The sequence below is a fragment of the Narcine bancroftii genome, chromosome 3 (genome assembly GCF_036971445.1).
Source record: "Narcine bancroftii isolate sNarBan1 chromosome 3, sNarBan1.hap1, whole genome shotgun sequence".
NCBI lineage: Eukaryota > Metazoa > Chordata > Chondrichthyes > Torpediniformes > Narcinidae > Narcine > Narcine bancroftii.
This window is the reverse complement of record NC_091471.1, coordinates 113,264,912-113,292,050: the sequence shown is the minus strand read 5'-3', so window position 1 is coordinate 113,292,050 and position 27,139 is coordinate 113,264,912. Positions and strand designations below refer to the sequence as shown.

Here is a 27,139-nt window from a genome sequence, read left to right as displayed (position 1 = left end):
GCAGTTTTTCTAATCCCAGTGTAATCTACTTGTTCTCATTTAATATGTAAATGTGCATAGGAATATGTTCATCAATGCATGATCATGAGACCTTGTTTCTCAGAGACTTAAAACAATAATTAGTTCTTGTGCTGTCACTCACTGGTTGGGAGTGGGGGTGGGGGAGCAGTAGTGCAATGGTTAATGCAGCTGTCTCACAGCTCTGGTGACCCGGTTTCAGTGCTGTCCTCTCCATGAAGTTGCCACACAGTAGTGAGGCACTGGACTATTCCTTATTTATAAATCGAAATACATGCAGAATTATAAGCCATGCATGATAAACTAGTGGAACTGAAAACATTACATTATCATTTAGATTTCATTTTTTTCTAATTGTATGTGAAAGCCACAGAATTTAGGCCATACACTTTAAAAAGAAGGAACTGAATTATAAGTGGAGGGAGTGGGATTGCCTGAGATGTTATCTGGTGCTGAATGTTAAAACAGACTGATCTTCATGAACAAAATATTATCATGTTTTTGACTGTTCCTTCTTTTTTTTTGTTGACTAGTTCAGTTCCATAACTCTGATGATCAAAGTCACATGATGATGAAAGCATTAAAGACCAAGCAGAACTATGACCTGTTAGATAACTGCATCAATGAGGTGTCTTCTTCAGTCCTCAGTCCTATGCAGCCTGTTACATCGCACGAGTAAGTGTCAACTTTTTCTTTTAAAAAAAAGATTTAATTTAAATTTAGACATGGCCTCACAAGCCCATGCCGACATTAAATTAAAACTATTAAAACTATTGTTTGCACATGTTAATTATCCCCTTCTTTCCCTTCATATTTTTTTATCCATCTAGAAGCATTTTATATACTACTACCTTATATTGTATCTGTTTTCACCACCTCTATTAGTAGCCTTTTCAGGAACCCTCCACTCTCTGTATAATAATTTGCCCCACACATCTCCTGTAAAATTCCCCTCAAACCCTTCAACTTGAATGCATGTCCTCCAGTGTGTGCTGCTTTTATCCTGGGGAAAAAATTCTGACTGTCTACCCTTTAAAGGCCTCTCATAATTTTATAAATCCATCAGGTCACCCCTCAGCCTCTTAAGCTCCTGGGTAAACAATCTAGGTTTGTCCATCCTGACCCATTATACCCTCTAAACTAGGCACATCAATGGTTTTAAGGGTTCTGCCATTCACCGTATACTTTCCCTCTGCATTTGGCCTCCCACTTATCCAGATTAAACTCCATCTGCCATTTCTCAGCCAGGTGTATTCTTTAATAATCCTTGACACTGTCCACAACTCTGTCAATCAGTGTAATATCACAAGACCCTTTTATAGAGTAAAAAAATGCAACTGTAAATGCAGAGATTCTTCACCCTCACGTCGCTGACCCTATCTTCATAAATGCCCTGGGAGTGGCTCCAAGGCGCCATCTCCGATCCTTTTGAAGGCTTGTGTCAGAGGTGGACCAGAGCACCATCTCTATAAATGTCCAGCTGCTGCAAGTGAATGGCTAGGGGTGGCCTGATGACATCACGATGACTTAGTCAGCCCGTGACCCAGGACTGTTTAGTGAACTGTTTAATCTGCGCTAAACAATTCATGTCAAGCAGAATCCTGGGTGCAAATGTGGAGTGTTGGAGCACAAAATTTCCCAGGTAAACCAAAGCATTTCATTCCCAAGTCATTGACTCCAAAACATCTTGCAGATGAACATATTATGCCAACTCGTTAGAGTACTGCAGGATAGCCATCATCGGTGTGACCACCACCACACCTTCGGGGCCCCAGACTTACCGCTCCACTCCCTCGTGCTCCTCAATCTCCCGGCTGCAGCGGGTCAGGATCATGGAGCCCATGACGATCATTCTGCAGCAGATCAGCAGGAGCGGTCTGACTCTACCACACCCCCGCCCCCAGCCCCACCCACCATGCTGGCCCAGCACCATCATTCACCTGTAGCAGCTCTGGGGATGGCTTCTTGATCCTGATCCACCATGGCTGAGAGATTGAAAAGGATGAGGGAATGGAGCAGAAAGTCCGTGGCCCCGAAGGTGTGGTGGCAGGTGACGGCAGCAGTCATACCGATGATGACTATTTTCAGAGACGTAAAATCCATTTATAGAAGGAAAGGTTTCGTGCTAGACACCTTTGAGTACATTCTCACTGTTGACACAGACAGATCAATGGCTGACTTCTTTACCCAAAATCCCACACACAGCTGGAACTGCTCTGCATTTCCCAGAGCGGTTCCAGATGCTTGGAGAATTATGGGTAATGAAGACGGCCATTGCTCGCCGTATATTTATAACAGGCAGCACCACAGCAATAGTCACCCTGCCTACAGCAGCTCCAAAGGACACACTGAGTGCCGCTCCACATAAAAGTGACGCTGGAGCACCTGCTCTTTAAAAGGGTAAGTTACAATTTTTCTCCACGGATGAAGCTGGCCTTGAAGTGGAGCCCTCTATAAAACCACCTACAGATTAGGCACTGAAACTATCTAAATTAAAAATAAAAACAACAAATCCCGGAAAATTGATGTAAAGTCAGAAAGCACTGAAAACATTCATCAGGTCAGACAGCATCAGTGGAAAGAAAAACAGAGCTAACATTTCTGGCCAAAGGCCCTCCAGATGATGAAGGATTTTCAATCTAAAACATTCATACTGATACACTTCAGATCTGCTTTTGGGTAGTCACCGTCAGATGATGTTCTTGAAATAGCTCTTTTAATGGTGACTTGTTTCTGGGGTAAAGGAAGCATTTGTATTGTGGTGTACATGCATGTGGCTCTCTACTTTCTCAGCTATTTTTATGATCTAAAATCCACACCTACATTCAACAAAGAAAAGGACATGATGATCTTGTCTCTACATCAATATTTTAGTCTAAATAAAGGTCAGAACAATCAGCATTTTAATGTATCAATCAGTTGAAAGTATAGATAATTAGTTCTGTAATTGGACAAACTTAAAAGATGCAATTCCTTTTCAAGAAAATGTAAGCAGTCCTAATATAAAACTCACTTCTAAAATCTAGTAGATGTAAGAATTTCAAGTCAACCTCTCCAAACATCTTTATGCTTTAGAGGCTGGGCAAACAAAAGGAGCCCTTTGGAAATCTATTTATGAGGTGGTAGCTCTGCAGCAGACATCCTGAGGGTGGGGCCCACAGTAGAAACTACTTTTAGGTGTTGACATCAATGTTTGAGAGAAGCCACACCCTGCAAGCTGCATCAAAACAACAGGAAACATCGAAGGAGTGGCTCCAACAGTAAAAATCCAGAATGCTGAAACTTTACAGACAGCAAAGGAAACGAAGGAGGATTTTTTATAGAATCAGAAAAAACTACATTGCCCTGCCAATATCCAAACATATTTGTACTCAGAGGGGTCATTTCTACAGGGTGGAATGCTTGAAAGGTGTAGCTGCCAGAAATATTGTCATACGATCGTAAAATAGATCTATTTTAGCAAAATAAACTTAACAAGGAGCTGCTAATTTTATTTCATTTAAAAGGAGTGATAGTTCAGAAACTGGTTAAATTTGGATTTATTTTTTTTTGCAGTAGCATTAAAACAATGACAAAGTCCCCAGATTTCTGGTGATCCTCTATCTTGCCAGAGCCACGAGGGAGAGGTGTCATTTGTCAATAGTTGTGAATTTAGGTTCTGGGAACAAGGAACCTCTGATGCCATGGGTATGAAGTTTTCATTTTGCTGCCCAGTTAAGAGAGTGAATGCATATTCTTGATCATAACCAGAAGGGCATCTTTGTTGAATGTGTCTGAAAAAGATGTCAAGACAAACCAATTTTTTTTTTTAATCTGCAAGTGCAATAAGTATGAAATGAAAACAGAAAACGCTGGCAGAACTCAGCAGTGGCAATTGTGAAAAGAGAAACAATGTTAACCTTTCTGATCCATAACCCTTCACCAGTACCAGGATCAAAATGTTAATTCTGTTTTTCTCTCCACAAATGTTTCCCAGCCGACTGAGTACATCTTGCATTTTTTTTGTCTTTGAGAAACTGTCAGCATTGTAAAGTGGAACCGTACATCAGTTCATTGGACAGATTCTAAGAGGCTAATTAATCTTTGGAAGCAAATTATTTATTATGATGTGGTAGGAACAGTTCTTTCCCATTGAAGTATAATAAACAAAATTTATACAACACCGTAGTGTGTGTTCTACATTTATATTTACAGCATTTCAACCAGAAAGTTTGTAGCACTGAGACGCTATAGAATAATATCAAATTCCTCACACCCTCAACGCACCAGAGCTTTTACCATGAGAGGAAAGAAAGAAAAAAAGTCATCCCTTTTCATTTAAGACATAAGGATGTATTTAAAGCAGTGGTTCTTAACCTTTTTCTTTCCACTCACCACTTTAAGTAATCCCTATGGCATCAGTGCTCTGTGATTAGTAAGGGATTGCTTAAGGTGGTATGTGAGTGGGAAGGGAAGGTTCAGAATCACTGCTCTAGACCAAATGTTACTGAAATATTTTGCTTGAGAAAAATTGTCATTGGCTCATTTCCTTTGGAGTTACGAAACCGTGCACATAACGAGTCAATTAGGTACGATTAAAACAGTGGTTTTCAAACTTTTTCTTTCCAGCCACATACTACCTTAAGCAATCCCTTACTAATCACAGAGCACCAGTGGCATAGGGAATACTTAAAGTGGTATATGAGTGGAAAGAAAAAGGTTGAGAACCACTGATTTAAAGAATAAAATGAAAATATATGAAAAGAAACCTTAAACCTTGTCAAAAACATTTTGTAATGTACAGTATTTTTTTTTTTCCATGTTATGTTGTGGCTTCACTAACTCTGCTTCACTCATTCTTCTAAAGGTGAATGTTTAGGTAGCTCATGGTTTTATTGGTCTCACTTGGAAAACAAAATGTAAGTGGTAAAGGTACCTCTCTGCCCCACCAGCCTGCAACTCAGCTCTACATTCAATAAGGACACGGCTAATCTAATTGCAACAGCATTAAATGATCCCCTTTCTGACTCTGAAGTGTTGATTACATCTGATAGATTCATAGTTGACAAAATGTACAATAACTTTCCATGATCTGTTACAGTTTATACCCCTTTAGTTATTTTGCACCTTAGTGCAAAGTGCCTCACCCATCATCCCAGTGGCGTCACTAGGTTTAGTGTCACCATCCCTTGCTCCCCCCCCGCCACCCCCCTCACCCGGACTTCCTCCTGTACCAAACCATACAGAATCTTTAGTAATGTGTTTTGTCCTAATGTTACTAATGAGATAAAACACCAGCAGCAACGAAAACAACAGCATGCGCTAATAGTATAAGCATGCAGACTAAACCTATGTGATTCTAAGCATCATTGTAATGGGGTAATAATGACAGTTTTGACCAGGTTGCATTAGAAGGTTCAAAAAGTAAATTAGCATTGAATTTTAGCCTTGTAGGTATATTGATGCATGTAAGGTGGGCTTATGAAAAATATTTTTGTTGTTATAATTAGGGATATTTTTATTTAAAAAAATAATAAATTTCTGATGAAACACTGCAAAAACATTTTATAGACAGCCTGATGGTGTCACCCAGTGTGGTCCACACCCCCTAGTGAGGCCATTGCATCATTCTTCATCTTGCTTTGGTGTGGTGCCTCTCCTAGTAGAGAACATTGAGTCATAAATTGGTTTATGGCTATGGCTGTTCACAATGATTATCACAAAGCCTTTCCATCACCAAGTCACCTCCATGGCAGCCTTTTATGCAGCTAGTCTGTCGCTGACATCAGGAGGGGTTGTTAAAGGTCTAATAGTATTGCTTGTGCACAAAATAAGTGATGGGGAGCTGCATGAAAGTAGGACGTAGTGGTCAGGGAGGAGAAATGGGATTGGCCTGTCAGGAAGCCACAAGATGTTTCAAATGGCCACCTTCTTGATAACAGCAATGGTGATTTTCCTCTGAAGCTCCTGTGAAGAAATATGTTTCTCAAGCTTTCCCATTCCTTTTGAAATAAAAACAATATCAGTCTAAATGCTGCCAACTAATCCAAATTTCCAAATAATACTACCTTTTACAGCTGCTCATTCCCCAAATTGAACAACCCTTTCTTTACATTTTTCCAGGGAACTCATTAACTCATCTTTGGTTCCAGTTCACAAAAGGAAGTTATCATAATATTATAGTTCTACGTGGATATAAATAAACAGCATGCACCTTGCAGAAATATTTTATATATTTTATTATCAGGAGTATTGTATAGGTCTGTGACATTATCAAAATCTTTGCACATGTAAACTAATATATAAGCTACAGCAAGAAAGCAATTAGATCGATAAGGTGACTACAAACATGCTAAAACATACTGTGGTTTGCAACAACAACGTAAATATGTTTGAAGTTGAGCACCAGTATAAACATAAGATATAGTGAAGTACAAAGGAAAGAGCTTTTGCAAAGGCATACCAATCCATGGTGTTTATTGAGGCAAAGTGCAGAACAATTATGTTCATTCAAGAATATCTTAAGTCTGAAAATGGCCCAATCAAAAGCCTCAGTGCAGTTCTTTGAGCCTGAACTTTCTTTGCAAGATCAGTTGGCTTTGACTGTTTGGATAATGTGCACTGTTAGTGCATGACCAGCCTTCCCATCAGGTTCTGTGAAAGAAATGAGAATTAACGTGAAATTCTGAGCATGTCTATTACTGACCATCTACAGAGAAATGGATTGTAGTACAAAGTTTAGGGATTTTGAGATTCATCTCCCTGTTTTTTATGAATTGGGTACATATCCCTAAGTGATTAAGTGTCTGTCTGCTGTGATCTTTAAACAATCTTAATGAGGAACAATTACATTGAGGTACAGTACTTGTACAAAGAATCTGTTCAGTGCCAAGTCAGTGTGTAAAATGCAGGTATATTTTTCATGTTATGAGGTCACAGAGGTCTACAGCATGTAAACAGTCCCTTTGACCCAACCTGTCTAGGCCAACCAAGTCCCATTTCCCTGCATTCGGCCTATATCCCTCTAAACTTTTCTTATCCATATACCTGTCAAAATCTCTTTCAAACTTCACAATTGTCTCCACTTATAACACTTCCTCTGGCCGCTCATCCCATTTTCCCACCACATCAGTATGTCAATCAGGTCCCTTTTAAGTCTTTTCCCTGGAAAAAAGGCTTTGACTATAATTTTATAAACCTCATTAAGGACTCCCTTAGCCTCCTATATTCCAGGGGGGAAAAAACTAGATTATTGGATTTGTCATTGTGCATGGAATCTTTTGTTGGCTGGCCAGCTGAAAGCTGATGTAATTTTTTTGCTTTCTCCAGGAGTCATACTGCTTCAGTTATCGTTCATACTGCTGGACGACCACATCCTGTTGAATCGCCAGATACCCAAAGGAAACGTCGCATACACAGATGTGACTTTGAAGGATGCAACAAAGTGTACACAAAGAGTTCACACCTCAAGGCACATAGGCGGACACACACAGGTAAGTAGAAAGAATGTTGTAACAAAGGTATTGTGTCACGATGTTTCAACGTAGACCCTTTTATAAGTTATACCAGCTAGTTGCTTCTATGATCAATTCATATAAACATTTAAAGAATGCCATCTTAATTTCCCAGAGGGTTTTTCTGATCTCTAACCTGGCCTCACCACACATTAACAAAAACCATGAAGAGGTGATGCTAAATGTGATTTAAAATGATTTAGATGTTTCTCTAATGGAAATATTGTGCATCTCTGGGACAAGTCCAAGTTGATTATGATTCTTTATTGCAGCCACATTGCCTGTCATTTCCAATTGACAGGTCATCCTTTCCATCTGTAGGCACCTTTGCTATTTTCAAGTCAAGTCTATTGTCATCTAATTGCACAAGTACAACTTGACATAACAGTGTTCTCGTGGTCCTCGGTGTAAAACATGTTGACACACAACCAGACATAACACACATACGGACAATCAGTACATACGTAAGTATTCATATATACAAATAAATAAATATTGTTTCATGAATATAAGAGTCTCAGATGGTTAATGTGAGCAGTTCCTTCGGTCATCCAACATTCTTACTGCCCGTGAGATGAAGATTTTCCTCAACCTAGTGGTGCTGGCTCTGATACTCCTGTATCTCTTTCCCGAAGGGAGCAGATGAAAGATGTGTGCAGGGTGGATTTTGCGCACCCTCAATGGGGGTGGGAGAGAGACTCCAGTGAGCCTCTCTGCCACTCTTAAGGTCCTGTGGATTGACCTCCGATCCATTTCTCTGCAGTAACCATATCACACTGGGATGCAGCTGACTGGGACACTCTGATAGAGCTCCTGTAGAAGGTTGACATAATGATGGCCAGTAGCCTTGCCCACTTCACAGGAAGTATAGTCGCTGTTGCGCCTTCCTGACAAGTGAAGAGATGTGTGTCCACAGTAGGTCATTAGTTAAGTGAACTCCCAGGAACTTGGTGCTCTCCATTCTTTCTACTACAGAGTTGTTGATGAGTAATGGAGGGTGATCATTTCTGGTCCTCCTGAAGTCCATGATCATCTCCTTCATCTTGACTCAGGTTGTTACCCTCAACACCATATCATGAGATTTTCCACCTCTTCTCTGTAGTGCGATTCATCCTTGTTGCTGATGAGGCTAACTTCAGTTGTGTCATCTGCAAACTTGATAGCCCTTTTGGAGCTGGATCTGGCAATGCAGTCATGGGTTAGTAACATGAACAGGAGCGGGCTGAGCACTGCCCTGAGGTGCACCAGTGCTTAGTGTGAAGGTGCTCAATGGTCTGCTACTGAAGCAGACAGACTGTAGTCTTTCCATTGGGAACTCCAGATTCCAGTCACAGAGAGGGATGTTGTGTCCCAGCGAGGACAGCTTCTCCACCAGCCTCTGGGGAATGATTAAATTAAATGCTGAGCTAAAGTTGATGAAGAGTTTGATGTATGAGGCACTTGATAGTCTTCCTGTATTCTTTGAATTTAAATAGATACGGTAAAATCCCCGCTATAAGATAGCTACAGGGATTGCAGATGCTGGATATGCGCATTTTCCGGTTGCCTGAGACACATTCTTACAATGGCTAGCAGTCTAATGCACCTACATTAATAATAAACAGTGTAAAATATAAAGGAGTGCATAATATAAAGTAATATGAAAAAAATCAGTATTGAACTCCTTAGTTATGTAAAATTCACTTTAATCAGGTCATTCCCAGAACTTACAAAATTTAAATTTGAACCCCAGTCACTGGTGCTATAACAGTGTTGTGCTAATCACTGCCCTAACCATGCTGCTGTCATAATTAACCCCCCGCCCCCTCCAAATTTATGGATAAAGCCTTTCTAATCTACTTAATACTAATGAAGATAAAGATAATGATTCAGATTTACTTTACTTTCTTAAATCTGAATTTTCCGTTATATACATGTTAATTTTTTTTAAAATCATAGCAACAAGCCTTTCTGGCTGAGCCCTTGCTGCCCAAATACACCCATGTGACCTATTAACCTCCTAACCCTGCCTGCTTTTGGAATGTGAGAGAAAACCCAAGCAGCTGGAGGAACCCCGCATGATCATGAGGAGAATTTACAAACTCCTGACAGACAGCGATGAATTTGAAGGCAAATCGCTGGTGCCTTAATGCTAACTGCTCTGCAGTGCCGCCATAGCAGTGCAATCACTTCATACTATGTGTTATGACTGAACTTACATCCTTTCTTGTTCCTTAAGGTGAGAAGCCCTACAAGTGTACTTGGGAAGGGTGCACATGGAAGTTTGCCCGCTCAGATGAGTTGACCAGGCATTACCGGAAGCACACAGGCATCAAACCTTTCCAGTGCCTTGACTGCGACCGCAGCTTCTCTCGTTCAGACCACCTTGCTCTACACAGAAAGCGTCACATGCTGGTCTGAGTTGGTCACTGTTCACAATGTAATCCAGACCAGATTCAAACTATTCTCCAAGTTTTTTTAGCCAAGATTCAGCTGGACCGAATCCTTTAGTAGATGAACACTTCCATTTTTTCGGTACCTCAAACACAAACAAAACTCATTTATATGTGCAGGAGTCATGGTGAACAATAGCGTGCCCTTACATCGCATTCTCCACTTTGTCTTCTCGTTTGCTTATTGAAATTATCAGGATCTTCTTTGAATAATAAGCCTTTATGTTCTTGCCAGAGAGAGAAATTCCCTCTTCACTGTAGAATGCTGCTCTTTACCATTTCCTTCATCAAAACCACATCTCATGTAAAAAGCATTTTTTAATGTCAAAAATGATATCAGTGATGTCTTTCATTGTGCTGAGACTGGTTTGTGTGGCAGATTGTTGTGAGGTTGGAGGATTTCAAGAAATTTAAGTCCTAACAACTGTGAAAGAAGGAGATGCCTCATCATGACCCTTGCCACCATGTAGCCAAATTACATTGTCGATTCCTCACTACTTTTGTTGAAGATTAACTCCCTGGATACCTGGCTTTGTATTTCAGTATCAACTCAAGCAAGTGAATGAAGCACCAAAGATTCAAGTTCAGCAACTTCACTTTATATTTTTTTGTACAGTGGACTTGCAAATTCCATGATCAGAAGAAGTTTCATCAACCAGATGGCAAAACTTCCATTTTCCCAAGAGAAAGTTCCGTACTTTCAATGGTGATGCTCAAACATGATCAAATAAAAAGACAGAAAAGAAATCTGGTACCTCTGAGTTAATGACTATGTAGTTCAGCAACATAATTTATGACCTTGATTATATTGCCTATTTTTTCATTGCTCATCGGTTTTTAGTTTTGGATCATATTAGTCAACTTAAGAATATGGATGAGCACAAATGGTAAAATGGGTTTACAAATCAGGCAGTTTTAATAAAACAAAAATATAAATTTTCAATGACTAAGGCAAAATTGTTACTAAGAATGTTAAATTTTTGAAAAACAAGTGATTATACAGCATTTGGCTTTTTTTTTCCTTTATTATAATCACAGATAGTTAAAACAGGAATGTTGTGAAATCAGTGCAAAACACTTAAAAGTTTTGCAATCACTAATTCATTTTAAATTGAATTGTTGTGGGACATTGATCAAAATAATTCAGTTCACATTAGAAAATAAAAATACTCTAAGCTTCTGAGTGGGAAATGAGGCCATTTTGATTTTTGTTTTAAAAATTTCAGTTCCTATTATTCCCATTAGTTTTTCAAACAGCTTAACACATCTGTAATTATACAGATTTTCTTGACATATTCCATAGGCCAATAGAATGCAATCCCAATTTCATGATGCATTCACCAGGTACAGCAATTGTTGTGTTCCTTTAAAGTTAATCCCAGAACATCCTAAAAGGTGTAATCAATAAGAAAGAAAAACAAATTGGGAAATGAGTGTAAGGAAATATAGCTAATCACCAAGACATTTATTGCAATATTTGTAAAATCTTATTTTAATTATTTTGAGGTATTGGGTAATAGCATTAAGCTGCTTAAAGAATATCAATTCTGTTAATTCATGCTGAAATATTTTTAGTATTGGTTCATTGCTTGCATTTGTTGAGATTTTGTAACCTCTCATTTTATCCTGTCAACAAATTGAATGCTCTGAATAGAAATAACAGCACAACTTTTCTATCTACTTTGGGTAACATCATTGTTACTCACGCTGAAATCCATTTTTATTGTTAATTTCATACTTTGAGTAGTAAACTTTAACTGAATTGCAATGTTTTCAAATTTATTCACTATAATTTTTTCCATTCGGTTTATTGCAATAGTTTCCTTTTAAGCTTTTAAATAAAAGTCAAACAAAATGACGGCCTAAAATCCAATATTACATATATTAAAATAAATTTCTGACACCTGTGAAAATGTTTGTAAGACACACACTACTAACATGCTCAGCTATAAATCACAGTTTTAAAAACACATCTTAAATTATTTTCCCATTTATAAATTAGTAATCAGCATTATATTAGTTTTCAGTCTGCATTTATTTTGAGCACCCATTTGCTGTAAGGTGTGTATTGTGACCACTGCATCCTATTTGAATAGGAACTTAAATTAATAATTACTTCAATATAAACCAATCCATTGAATTCCATACAGTCTTAAAACTAAGGTTACAACATTTTTACTGACCACAATATTTTTTAAAAGCACTCACTAGTTTGAGACTGCACCTAAAAAGTAAGAAGCCAGTAAAGTCAGTTCTAATTTGTACGGAGTTTGTAATCATAATCCAACACCCTTGGTAACTCAGGAGTTTCCACAATCATTGTCCTGAGAAAAAAATGAAAGCAGCAGGATTTTCCATTTACAATCAAGGTCAATAACTTGCAACTACAAGGTATATGCATCCATGGCTGTCAGGGAAAGATGTGGCTGTGAAATCATCAATAGTTAAATGGGGCACCACGATCAGTGACTGCAGGTCCGGATTATCTAAATAGAATTAACTCAGTTGGAGTGAGGATAGAGTTATCTATATCTGTAGACTGCAGGCCAACAGTAGATCAATCAGATCTAATATGAAAATGGTTTAATTTTCTTTTTCAAGTAATTTTGGTAGAAAACATGAGATTTTAATTTATTTTCATGGGAAAGTTTAACCTAAAGTAAGGTTTCTGCATTGAAGAAAAGAATTTCACCACATAAAAAGTTAGATTTAGGCAGATCAAAACTCATCTTTAGTTATTTTCAAGGATGTGATATAACAGTGCCTGTGGATTAAAGTCTGAACTGACCAAAGATGAATTTTTACTCCTCTGGAGTTTATTATTCAATGAACATGAATGCTGAGAAGTAATCATTTAAGGTGAAAATTTTCAAACCAGTAGCTGTTGATAGGAATACCTGTCTGGATTTGAATTACAGGTGGCTACAGGGGCGCAAGATGTTACATTCTGTGCAATAGGACGAGATCAGGAGAAACCACATACGACTTGATAAAATATCGCAAAGCATTCAAGTCTGTGTACACAACAGTTTGTGGCAGCTGGCCTGCCTCTTGGACAGTAGTTTTTTTTTCTTCTTCTATCTTTCATATAAAAGAGTGACTTATTTCCTGTAAGGAAGTGGCATGGGTGATCTGTCAAAGAATTTAAGATAAAATGCATTTGCAAATGAGTGCAGTCAGGTAATGTTTGCAACATGAGTAATGCTGGGATAGTTTTGTTTCAGAGGGAGTTGTAAAAGTAATTAGCCCTCTCTGTTTTGAAACAGTAAAGCAGCAAGAGTTTTAAAAGACTATGAAACACCCCGTTATATGTTATGTCATATACCGAGGTGGGAAGGGAATTTTGGATGACAGACACATTTTAAATCTATTCTTCTCAGCTTTGATACCCAAAATGTGAATTTTTTTGAGGGAAACATACACTTTGGTTTAGATTGTTAGTTTGGGGATAATTAGCTAGAGAGGTTTATTGTGACACTTATAAAATAAAAGTGATGCTGAACAGATGAAATAAAATATGTTAACAAATATGGTTCATTTTTTTTGCAATAGCATGCAGGACCTATTATAAAAAAGAATCAATCGTTAGAAGTTTTGATGAGATGAATAACCAATCAAAGTTGTACTGGGCAAAGGGATGATTGTATTAGGCAGTTTATGCAGCTGTCAATCCCATACGTTTTTTAAAATATTTTGAAAATTTTTAATTTTAACATTGTAGAGATTTTAACAGGTGCAAATAGGCACTTTTTGGTTGTGCAGTAATCATGCAGGATATGGTTTGATTAGGTAGAAATGAAACAAATGCCTCAATAACAGCTCCACCTAACCATGGCATTTTCTGGAGTATGGAGAATTTGGGGGGGAAGTTCATTTTTTGCTGAAAGGAATACATCCAGGAAAATGCTGGGTCTTTGGGAGATGTATCTCCAATTCTTTCAAGCAAAAGGTTGCCATGTTATTTTCAAAAGGGTGCAGGGGGGGGAAAAAAAGTAAGTAATTACCAAAATAATTCACAAGGTTGTACATCAATTCAAACCAGAAGGTGGCTGAATTATATACCCATTTACAAATCAAATCTGACTTCATGGGATGGATTCATCAGCATCAAATGGGGCACCAGAACAGTGAGAGAAGGGAGTCATTTGCTGTTGCACCCCATATATCCCCCAAACCTCTGACAAAATGTGGCAACCACTCAACAGTGTGGAAAAATGATTTTCAAAAGTACATATTAAATTCTTACAGAAAATGCTGGAAGCCCTCGACAAACCAATAGCTTCTGGCAAAGGGTCTTTGACTTGAAACATCAACTCTGTTCACTTTCCTATTGCCAACTGCTTGGTGAGTGTTTCCTGTATTTTCTGGTTTTGTCTCAGATTTCCAGCATCTGCAGTTGATTTTTATTTTAAATTTTTGTACAAATCATTGAAATTTCATTGGAAATCATTGTTTTCACAAATGGGGGAACAGAACACAATCTTCTCATTTCACAATAATGTATTTTTGCTTGTAGGTATACAGTATAGCATCCCTTTGTTACATGACTAGGATGTTTCATCTGGTCAGCATCTCTGCAAGCCTGCTTTTGAATACTCCAGCAGATTTATTGCTATAGATTATGCAGTACATTTTGCTGGAAAATATAGAACAACATAAGAGACTAAATGAGTAATTTTGGGTTTATATTAAGTCTTGTTAACTTTATTTAAATCATTTAATAGTGTCTGAAGTCAGTATAATTAAAGATGTGAAATTTTAAAGATATTTTCTACTATTTCTTCAACATTTCTGATTGTCCCATGGGAGTTTAGTAATGACATTTTGTCATATCAAACTGTGAACACAAATTTGTACTGTACAGTCTTCTTATTCTGTATTCAACATATATATGTATTGTACATCTGTCAATAAAACTATATGCACAAACAAAACTTTTAAATTTTATCAACATATTTTGTAATGTGCCTATTCAATTAGCAAGTTCTGTACTTTCATCATGAGCGTACTCAAGTGCGTACTTGAGAACAGTTAATATAAAAAAGGCATTTTTTTTAGCAAGGAGCAATTGGTGTTCCATTTCAATCGGTAAACAATGCTATTGTGATCTGATTCCCAATGTCAGCCACTCTGTAACACACTGGCTGAGATATGGAAGAGATTTACCACTCCTGGTGGATTACGCGTCTGCAGTTTAGACACCACTTGCTTCCAGCATGGTCCACCAGCCTTCCATTGATGGAAAGCAGTGCCTCTTGTGACACAAGCAGTGGGCTGCATAAACAAGAATGAGGTTACCAGTAGTGAGACCCTGCCTTCAGCTTAACAGCATCAAACTTGTCTGTTTGTATTTTAATCAATCAGAACCCAATTTTCAAAAATGCTAGAAATAATTTTAAAACAGAGTATTAAAACATAGAGCTAAAACAATTATAGTATTTTAACTAATCAAATATTATCCTTTTTGCTTAGCAGCTGATTTCTCCATTGATTTCAATGGAACCATTGTACTTGTGCCAAATTAACCTGGCCCAGTTTCAGCAGGCAGATGTCCCAGTTTCAGAGCTGGGAAGGTCACACTGCCCTTTTCAAATCTATGATGAGTCCAACCAACCACCCCAGAAATTCTGCTGTTGGTGCTCGGTTACCCCGACAGCATCCGCTCGAAAAGTGCCTTGTTATGGGCACATCTGCTGGCAGATTTATTCAGGACATCGGCAGAAAATGTGCATACACACTGGGTGTGAATATTCTGTGAAATTGTGAATAAGGGAACATGAAGCAATCTATTGGCATGGACGTTGGAGAAAATCTAACTGTAATTGTGCTACTCCTGCACTTAGGTCACATCCAAATTTACGTGAAATTTATTGAACCAGGCTAGTTGTGATTCACTGTAATGATGTGTCCACCTGCTGCCACACTACAGGCAACAAATTTACACACAGAACTGTGGGTGAGAGGCAAGGTTACAAATTCAAAAGTTGGGATAAAGTAGATCTTCACAAGGTAAGGATTTTTTTTATAAAACCTTGAGGAAAACACAAATGCCCATCAATCATTAGCATGGAGCAAGAGACTGATAAGTGACAAATAAAGGAAAAAGGCATTGCCAAGTAAAGGCCCAAAGCTGTGTCTCAGCGGTTCTGTAATTAACTGAATTGCATATAACAATGCCCAGTGTGGATGAGGCCTGTGATTTGGATCACTGACACAGATCTTGTGAAGATATTATCTCAGTTAAAATAAACAAGAGGGGGCCCATGCAAAGAATTGTACAAATGTCTTCAAAACTGCTCCAAATAGATCTTTTGACAAAGGGAAAATTGCCAGATACTCCACATGGGGAAAAATACAAGTGAACCAGATGGTTCCTGGATCCAAGGACATAAGTTCAAAGGACATAATTAAGTAAAAAAACGCTTAATGCAGAGGTCATTTATCTGGAAGGTTCTGCCTGCAAGGAGATGGAAAAAGAATAATTGCTGCTTCATAAATTATTTGGATTGGTTCATCAGGGACATTCATTTGAAGGCCTGTCCATAGAGTGAGGGAATGAGACTGAATCAATTGTCCTGCAAGGAGCTGGCATGGACATGATGTTAAGAACATAAGGGATGGAAACAAATCCATTGGATCTCCTCTACCACTCAATAAAATCTTCACTGATCACTTAGAGCATGGAAATAGGCCCTTCAGTCCAATTCATCAATGCCAACCAAGTTAGCGTTCCTGGCTCGTCCCATTTGGCTGTATTCAGCTCATATCCTAAATCTGTCCAAATGTTTTTTGAACACTATAATTGTACCCACTTCTTTAGTTTACCCTAGCAGCTTATTCCACACATGGGACTACCTCCTGCATGAAAGTGTTTTCCCTAATATCACTCTTAAATCTCTCATCTCTCATCATAAACCTATGCCATCTAGTTATAGAATCATATGTCCTGGGATAAAGACTGAAAGCATTCACTTTCTCCATGCAGCCTCATTATTTTTAAAACTCAGCACTTTATGCTCCAAGGAATAAAAGCGTAGCCTATCCAGCCTCTCCCTATAACTTGTGCCCTCCAGCCCCACCAACATCCTGTAATCTCCTCTGCTCCCTTTCTAACATCAATATACTCCCTATAGTTGGGCCACCAGAACTGCACATGGTGTTCCATGTGGTGTTGCCAATGCCTTGTACAGCTGTATTACAAGGTCTAAATTTCTGTACTCAATATCCTACCCAATGAAGACGAGCATGTCAAATGCCTTCTTCACCATCCCTTCCAACTAAGTCACCACTTTCAAGGAATTATGCACCTAGACTCCTCGGTCTCTCTTCAATGACACTTGCCAGAGCTTTTCCATTTATTGCTCTAGGTTGACTTATCAAAGTGCAACAGCTCACACAGTTAAATTCCATTTGCTACTCTTTAGCCCACCTTCCCAACTGTTCCATATCCTGTTACCATACAAGTTTAGGATTTCTACCTCAATGTCAAATACGCCACCAATTTTGGTGTTTTCTCTAAATTTACTATTATTGTTACCAGATAACCATCCAAATCATTGATATAGGAAACAGAACTGTGGACCTACCACTGAATCCGATGGCTCACCACAATCTCCCATTCATTAAGACTACCTTTAATCAATTCCTGTCTATCCAAATACTGACAGCTCCTGTCCCTCAGAATCCCCTCCAGTAACTTTACTAGTCCTAATATCAGCCTCACTGGCCTGCAGTTCTCTGGCTCATCCTTGCTGCCCTTTTATTGTAACCGTGCAGTATTAACCACTGTGGTAAACCTCTATTATGCTATGATTGGCGGCTGCCAGCTGGACATGCCTCCCGAGACAGATCCTACCCATAGCCCTTTGCATGCTCCACATTTCACTCTGCCTTGATCAATCAATGAGGGAGGTTGACAGCTGTTCCAGTCTATAGTTAATAAAAGCCTATCAATTTCACAACTTCAGTCTTTTGTGATCAAACACCCCCTAGTATTCTGGCATTTCAACTGTGGCAAAAGATGACATAAATAACTCAGCAACAGGCTCTGCAGTTTCTTCCCTAGCTTCCTACATAGTCCAATGATATACCTGGTCGGGCCCTGTGGACTCATCCACCATAATGCCCCCAAGCAGCCACTCCTGCCTGGCATTTCCTACATTGTCCAGGCATTGCCACACATTTGCTTCAATCCCTTGGCCTCCATCTTTTACACAGTGAAAACTGATGAGAGGTGTAAAATGTAAAATCTCACCCATCTCCTGTAGCTCCACTCAAACATGTTATTTTGATCTTTAATGAGATCAATTCTCTCCCAAATCTCCATATTACTCTTAATATAGCTGTGGAACTTTCTTTTATTCAACCTGCAAGATCCACCATGTGTCTTCTTTTTGCTCTTCTGATTTCCTTCTTAAGTGTGCTCCTATACCTTTTCTACTCACTGAGGGATTCATTGACCAGAGCCTCGATATCTGGAGTCTCAATTTACTTGCTAGAGTGGTCCTTAGTTATAGATGAATCAATCAAGACAACTATCAACCCTGTATCCACAATCTTAAATCTATATTGAGTTTGTATGTTGAATCGGGGAATGTGTATTCTTCTAAACCCCAATTCTAATCTAGTTAATTACTCCTCAAAGGCCAATTACCTTCCCAGGAATCAACTTGGTGAACCTTCATGGAACTTTCCATTGCAAGTGTATTCTACCTTTGGTAGGAGGAGCGAATTGTCTCCTGTGTTACAATTGTGTTCTAACCACAGGTGTTATATTATTGCAGTAAGGTGTTTTTACCCTTGTCTTCAAATCCTTATCCAATGAAGGTCAGTCATTAGTTTCCTTCTTAATTGCATTCTGTGCCTTCAAATGATCTCTCAAGATCTCTCTGAACGTTTATTACTCTACCCCATTTTAAAGGGCCATAGAGTTGTATCAATAGCCAAATTAAATATATATCTGGTCATTTCATCCAAATCATTGATAAAGATTTTGAACAGCAGTGGACCCAGCACAGGTTTCTCTACCCTCCTTCAACCTAACCACCTGTAACGTCCTCTGCAGCGCAAATGTGAGCCATTTATTTCTACTTACTCTTTTCTGTCCATTTTCCAATCTTCAGTACATTCCATTATGCTATCCCCAATCCTGCCTGCTCTTATTTTGTTTAATGAGCTCTTATTCACATCCTTCTGAAAGTCCATATACCTGACACCAGTAGGTTTACCCTCTTTTCTTCTGCCAATTAGAACAGATATGTTAGACATGATTTGTCTTTCACACAACCATATTGACTCAGCCAAGAACGATCACTATTTTCCAATTGTTTCATTACCATTTCCTTACATAGAACCTAAGACATAGAACAGTGCAGCACAGGACACGATGCACAAATTAAACTAAAACTTGGCAGCTAGCAGAGTTGAATGGAGAAATGGCAGATCTACAATATGGAAAAATGTGACATGATACTTCTTGGAAAGTCAAACTTGAAGGCACAGTGCAGGATTTTTGACAGGATACACAAGAGTGTGGAGAATCTGGGTGATCTTGGGATCCAAATCCATAGATCCCTCAAGGTTTCCATGCAAGTTGATAGAATAGTTAAGAAGGTGTATGTTATACTGAGTTCAAGAGCTGCGATGTAATGTTGCAGCTCTATAAATCTCAAAAGAATATTGTGTTCAGTTCTGGTTGCCTTATTATTTGAAGGATATGGAAGCTTTAGAGTGGAGAGGATATTTACCAAGTTGCTTCCTGGGTTGGAGAGCATGAGGAGAGGCTTTTTGAGCTAGGGCTTTTTTCTTTGGTGTGATGGAGGATGAGAAGCAGCTTTATAAGCTTAATGAGGGGCTTAGATAGGGTGAACAGGCAACACCTTTTTCCAAGGGTGACAATGGCCAATACCAGAAGAAATCCATTTAAAATGAATGGAGAAATGTTTTGGGAAGACATCAGAGCAAAGTTCTTTTTGTTTTTTTTGACTCATAATTTTTTTATTTTTCACACTATGAACCATATTATCCAAAATACACACAAACTTTTCCCTTTTGAATATACACAGTGTCATTTTCTCCCCTTTTCCCCCCTACCTTCCCTCCCCCCTGCAAACCCATTCAACATATACAATACAATAAACCCATTAAACAATGTCATCACACAATGAAAATAAACAAGAAAATTGTGTCATCTACTTTTACACATTGGGTCAGTTCATTTCATCTTCTTCTCATTCTATCATTTTAGGGGGTGGAGGTCCGCAGTAGGCCCTCTCTATTGTGTTCCATGTACTTCCCAAATTTGTTCAAATAATGTGACTTTATTTTTTAAATTATATGTTATTTTTTCCAATGGAATACATTTATTCATTTCCATGTACTATTGCTGTAATCTCAGGTTCTCTTCTGATTTCCAAGTTGACATTATACATTTTTTTGGTATAGCTAAGGCTATCATAATAAATCTTTTTTGCACTTCATTCAGTTTGAGGCCTAATTCTTCACTTCTTATATTACTTAGAAGAAAGATCTCTGGATTTTTTTTGGTATGTTGCTTTTTGTGATTTTATTTAATACCTCATTTAGATCTTCCCAAAACTTTTTCACTTTCTCACATGCCCAAATTGCATGTACTGTTGTTCCCATTTCCTTCTTACAGTGAAAACATCTATCTGATCCCATTTATTTAACTCTTGGGGCGTGATATATAGCCTGTGTAACCAATTATATTGTATCATGTGTAACCTCATGTTTATTATATTTCTCATAGTTCCGGAGCATATTTCATTTTTTATCTTTATGCTTAGATCTTGTTCCCACTTTTGTTTGGGGTTATAGCTTATTTCATCATTTTCTTTCTCTTGAAGCTTGATGTACATGTTTGTTATAAATCTTTTAATTATCATTGTATCTGTAATTACATATTCAAAGCTGCTTCCTTCTGGTAATCTCAGTCTGCTTCCCAGTTTGTCCTTTAAATAGGTTTTCAGTTGATGGTATGCAAACATTGTACCATGAGTTATTCCATATTTGTGCTTCATTTGTTCAAATGATAATAAATTATTTCCCAAAAAACAATTTTCTATTCTTTTAATCCCTTTTCTCTCCCATTCGCTAAAGGAAAGGTTATCTATTGTGAAAGGGATTAGTTGATTTTGTGTCAATAATAATTTTGGTAGTTGGTCATTTGTTTTTTTCCTTTCTACGTGAATCTTCTTCCAGATGTTGAGCAGATGATGCAGTACTGGTGAAATTCTATGTTGCACCAGTTTTTCATCCCACTTATAAAGTATATGTTCTGGTACCTTTTCCCCTATTTCATCTAGCTCTATCCTAGTCCAATCTGGTTTTTGCCTTGTTTGATAAAAATCTGATAGATATCTTAATTGTGCTGCTCTATAATAATTCTTAAAGTTTGGTAGCTGCAAACCACCTTGTTTGTACCATTCTGTTAATTTATCTAGCGCTATCCTCGGTTTACCCCCTTTCCATAAGAATTTCCTTATTATTTTCTTTAGCTCATTGAAGAATTTCTCTGTTAAGGGAATTGTTAACAATTGAAATAGGTATTGTATCCTTGGGAAGATATTCATTTTAATGCAATTTAACGTTCTTATCAGTGTTAGTGGTAAATCTTTCCAATGTTCTAAGTCATCTTGTAATTTCTTCATTAATCGCTGATAATTTAATTAGTATAGATGGCTTAGATTATTATCTAGTCTATTACCTAGGTATCAGATTGCTTGTGTTTGCCATTTAAATGATGATTCTTTTTTAAAATCTGTGAGATCCACATTGTTCATTGGCCTCGCTTCACTTTTATTTGCGTTGATCTTGTACCCCAATATTTCTCCATATTCCTTCAATTTCTTATGTAGTTCTTTTATTGATATTTCTGGTTCTGTTAAGTATACTCTGATGTTGTCTGCAAATAGACTGATTTTATATTCCTTCTCTTTTATTTTTATCCCTTTTATTTTATTTTCTGTTCTTATCAGTTCTGCCAATGGTTCTATTACTAAAGCAAACAGTGAGGGAGATAGTGGACATCCCTGGCTAGTTGACCTGCTTAATTTAAATTGGTTGGATATATATCCATTTACTGTCACCTTCATCATTGGACCCTTATATAATGCATTAATCCAATTAATATATTTCTATGGTAGGTTAAACCTCTGTAATACTTTGAATAAATAATTCCATTCTACCCTGTCAAAGGCTTTCTCTGCATCTAAAGCAACAGCCACTGTTGGCGTATTATTTCCTTGTACTGCATGTATTAAGTTAATGAACTTACAGACATTGTCCGTTGTTCGTCTTTTCTTAATAAATCCAGTTTGATCTAGTTTTACTATTTTTGGTACACAGTCGGCCAATCTGTTTACTAATAGTTTTGCTATTATCTTATAATCTGAGTTAAGTAGGGATATTGGTCTATACAGGTCAATCCTTGAGTATGTTTTATATCTACTTGAATAATATGTATTCCTTCTCCTTTGGGTGTTGTCTCCTCCATATATCCAAAAGTTACATTTCCTGCATTGATTTAACCATAAATTTGGCTACTTTGTCCTTTCTGCTAGTCTTCTGTCCAGTTTTATCCAACTTTGAATCAAAATTATGGTTAAAGTCCCCTCCTATCAATATATTCCCCTGCGTATCTACAATCTTCAAAAAAATCTTGCATAAACTTTTGATCCTCTTCATTAGATGCATATATATTAACCAAATTCCAGTGTTCTAAATATATCTGACATTTTAACATTACATATCTCCCTGCTGGATCTATTATTTCCTCCTCTATTTTGTTTGGTACATTTTTATTGATTAATATAGCTACACCTCTGACTTTTGAGTTATATAATGCTGCCGTTACATGCCCTACCCAGTCTCTCCTTAACTTCTTGTGTTTTGCTTCAGTTAGATGCGTTTCCTGCATGAATGCTATATCTATTTTTTTCTTTTTTCAGGAAATGTAATAGCCTCTTCCCTTTGATTTGGTTATACATTCCATTAAAATTTATAGTCATATAGTTCAACATGGCCATTTCATACTTTGTTTACATCTCATTTCCACTTCCTCACCACCACCTTTCCCCTTTTCCCTATTTCCATTTCTCAGTTTTCTTCTTTTGAATGCACTGTATGACAATACTTCTAAAACATAAAATATTTCAACCATTCCCACATCTAAAATTCCCTTAATCCCAAGTGCTCCCCCCCCTCTCTTAGTTGCCCCTTATCCCTTTCCCTTGCCAGGCAACCACAACTCCCCTCTCCATTCGGACTGTGAACCCGTTCGCAAGTGTCAACTGATTTCGCAGTGACTGTTATTCTGTCCCACCAAACCCCCTCCAGAAAAGACTTCTATCTTCACATTACAACAAAGCTCCCCCTCTTTTCTTCTCTTTTTCTTTTTATTTTTTAACCCCTCCTCTTTTATTTCCCCCTTCTCCCTTACTTCCCTTTTCTTCACTCCTTTAGTTCTTACTTATACATTATTTTTACTTCTTTATATGTAGTTTGTCATCATTCTTTGTTCTTGTTACATCTCTTCATCTCTCTTTCTGTCTTGCAGGTGTTCTGCAAATTCTCGTGCTTTCTCCGGATCCGAGAACAGGATCCTGCCCCAGGATAACTATTTTAAGCACCGCTGGATATCTTAACATAAATTATAGCATTTCTTCCATTGGATCAATTTTGCTGTGTTAAACTCCTTCCTCTTGTTTAGGAGCTCAAAACTTATGTCTGAGTAGAAAAATATTTTTGACCTTTCTATTCTAGTGGTTTTTTGTCTTCTCTAATTTTATTCATTGCCTTCTCCAATATATTTTCTCTTGTCATGTATCTCAGAAATGTTACTAAAATGGATCTTGGTTGTTGTTGTGACTGTGGTTTCGGGGCTAAGTTCTGTGTGCCCTTTCTATTTCCATTCCTTCCTGCATTTCTGGCATTCCCAGAACTTTTGGGATCCATTCTTTTATAAATTCTTTCATATCTTTGCCTTCTTCATCTTCCTTAAGGCCCACTATCTTTATATTGTTTCGCCTACTATAGTTTTCCATTATATCCATCTTCTGAGCTAACAACTCTTGTGTTTCTTTAACTATTTTGTCACTTTCTTCCAATTTTCTTTTTAAGTCGTTCACTTCTATTTCTACCGCCATTATACATTCTTCCACATTTTCTAATCCTTTCCCTACATCTGTTATGACCAGCTCTATTCTACTCGCTTTTTCTTCTGTACTTTTCATTTTTCTTTTTATATCACTAAATTCTAGTGTCAACCATTCTTTTAATGCTTTCATTTGTTCTTGATTTTTTTTTAATCTATGTCCATTCATTTTACCTCCTATTCCTCTGTGCAGAGCTTGGTGTTCTTCTTCTTCTTCTTCTTCTTCTTCTTCTTCTGTGTCTGCTCTTGGGTTTGTGTCTTCTATAACTCTTCCTTGTATCTGTGTCTCTTCTGACTTTCTTGTTGAGCTGCTTGTCTCAGTTTGTTGGGTTTTTTTTCCCATGGTTTCTTGATGTTGGTCCTCTTCTTCTGGGCTGGTTATCTGTTGTGTCTCTTGCTTCCTTTTTTCTTTCTCACCCTTCCCATTCCTGTTGCTTTCTTTATCTTCAAGCTGGAGGCCCTGCCATTGGGCCTCTCTCAGCTGTTCGTGCTGTGGAGTTTCACTCCACAGCTAGTCCCCCTTCCCATTGGTGTTCTTCTTGTCATGCGCAGTTGCGCATCCCTGTTTGGCTCTGTGAGCCATTTTTGCAGTCCCGCGGTTGGTGGGTCGCGACCCTGTGGGGTCTCCACTAACCTCGGGGAGCGGGCTCCTCTTTCCATGGCGGGTCCCTGCTTTTTCATGCAGGTAAGGCCTTCACCTTTCTCTTCCGGCGTCTTTCATTCTTCTTTTCTTCCCGTTGATTTTGGCTTTTCTTTCTTAGGTGCTATTTTCTCCACACCTTTAATTTTTATTTGCTGTGATTTGTGTGTCTGGGGCTTTGCTTTTTCTTCACTTTTTTCCTTCTTTTCTGGAGAGGGCTGGTATTCTCCTACCGGCCACTCACTACTCCATCATGTGACTCCTCCCATATCAGAGCAAGGTTTGATGGAAAGAGAGTTGTGGGTGACTGAAATAAATTGCCAGGTTTTGTAGTACAAGCTGGTACAATAGGGACATTTAAAGGACTTTGAGCTAGGTACAATGGATGTTAAAAAAAAATGGTGGGTTATGTGCTGTGAGAGAGGAAAGGGTTAGATTGATGTGGAGTAGGTTCACATCAGCCAGCATAACATCATGGACCAAAAGGCCTGTAATGTACTGTTTTTGTTCTATACCTTTTAAAAATTTTCCTAATCCAGGCTCATTGTAAACTTTTTCTCTAATCTAATGCTGGCTCAACTTTTCTTCGTCACAGTGGAACGACAGTTCCACTTAGGCTGGAAGACTTCCTGTGACATAAGAATTCTCTGAAAGAAAGTGGGGAGAGTTAAAAAGAGAGAGAGAGAGAGAGAGAGAGAGAGAGAGAGAGAGAGAGAGAGAGTGGTGATATGTAATTACACCACTAGGTCACCAAGGGTCATCCCGGTGACCTTGTATATAAAGCTGTCCAGAGCTACAGTCTAGCCTTCCAGGTTCATCTTGCAGAGACAAGACCTCTTAGTGTACATATTAGTTTATTATAACTGTTTTATACTTGCACTGCTGGTGTGGTTATTGTCAGTACAATTTAATAAACTAATATCACAGCTACTAGGATAGAAGCTGCTTCTGCTCCAACGTGCATTGCCGACCACCTGGAGACTCTTCCTGAGGAATGGAATCCGGGGGTGACCAGCACACACGTGTATCCGAGAACAGAGACGGTGAGGGACCGCTGTACTGGAATCATGGTGGAATGTGGGGAAGACCACAGAAGTATGATAGGGCAGGTAAGAAATGGCCAAGAGCCCTGCCTGCCCGTGGGTTTGCTGGTACAGGCAGCGCCGACCCTAAACCCTGGTCCGATCAGAAAGGGGCCACTACAAGAGTGGGTGGAAACATCTCCACAAGTCATGCTCCCGATTGCCACATATGTGCAGAATTCCCAACCACTCCAGGGCCAGGGAAAGCAGACACCGCTACCGTCACTCCCCCAGCAGCAGTTTCCCCAGTACCACAGAGACCTGACGCTACCACTAAGATCCCCCCCTAAGGCTGCTGCAAATGTCCCAAAGCCAGAGACTCAGCCAACAGCCCCAAGTACCCAGGTTACTTCTCCAGCAGACACAAGCCCAACAGAGGCTCTACCAGCAGCTCCCAGTACCCCAGGATCTGCCCTTGCTACACCTAGACCGAGACCACGTGGAGACCGGGAATGACTCCCGGGGTGCCCCCACATTACCTAAGGGACCAGAGACTGTGGCTTAGCCATGTGCTGCAACCAGACAGGCTGGAGCTCAACCCCAGAAATCCCAGAGCCGGTACGCACTTCAACCACTGACAGAGATGCTTTCTGAATTACGTGGAGGGTGCTGAGGCATCGGATAATGTGTTATTAATGCTGCTGTTAGCGCACCTGAGAGACCACCCTTATTCCCTTATACAGGATGCATGGTGCTACCAAGAGGTCTTGTCTCTCTGCAAGACGAACCTGGAAGACTAGACTGTAGCTCTGGACTGTTTTATATACAAGGTCACCAGTGATGTAATTACCTATCACCACAGAGAAAAAGGGAGTCAGAGAGAGACAGAGAGAAAGTAAAAATTGAGGATAACTTAATACAATAAAAATAAGATTTGAAAAATGTGGTTAACTTTTAACTTGGCACACATGCCAGGATGAAATATACTGAACATGGTTGTATAAACAACTACTACTTAAACTAATCAGACACAGGATGCCACAAAATCCAAATTACACTTTCAACATTCCCACTGGGTATTTTAAAATATGCACCTGGTTGGCAATCAATTCCCATTTAGGTACAGGCCCATGTAATACAAATTGAAACCTTGACTAGTTACATATATTGGCACAGTTGAATGTGATTAAGGTTGACAAAACTAGCTTTAGTAAAATGATCAATTAATGTGAAAAGCTTTCTTTTTCATGCCGTTTAAATACCGGCTAAAGTACTCATGGCAGCAATATGAGTAGCTAATCAGTCCTAACTGCTTTGCCTTGGACATTTACAATTAAGTAGGAAAAAATGGAAAAGTAGGA

General features: G+C 38.6%; 1 protein-coding gene across 14 annotated transcripts in view; it reads left to right on the top strand.

Moving 5' to 3' along the window:
• Positions 1 to 14,877, top strand: part of LOC138757496 (Krueppel-like factor 3) — a 120,194-nt gene extending 105,317 nt beyond the window's left edge. For 13 of the 14 annotated variants that reach the window (XM_069924945.1, XM_069924947.1, XM_069924953.1 and 10 more), the window contains 3 exons: positions 552 to 693; positions 7,327 to 7,490; positions 9,730 to 14,877. In XM_069924945.1, the coding sequence (XP_069781046.1) occupies positions 552 to 693; positions 7,327 to 7,490; positions 9,730 to 9,911 (488 nt within the window). In that variant the 3' untranslated portion in view covers positions 9,912 to 14,877. The remainder of the gene's footprint in view (positions 1 to 551; positions 694 to 7,326; positions 7,491 to 9,729) is intronic. The other variant, XM_069924955.1, reaches the window with a different exon arrangement.
• Positions 14,878 to 27,139: the final 12,262 nt, after the last annotated feature.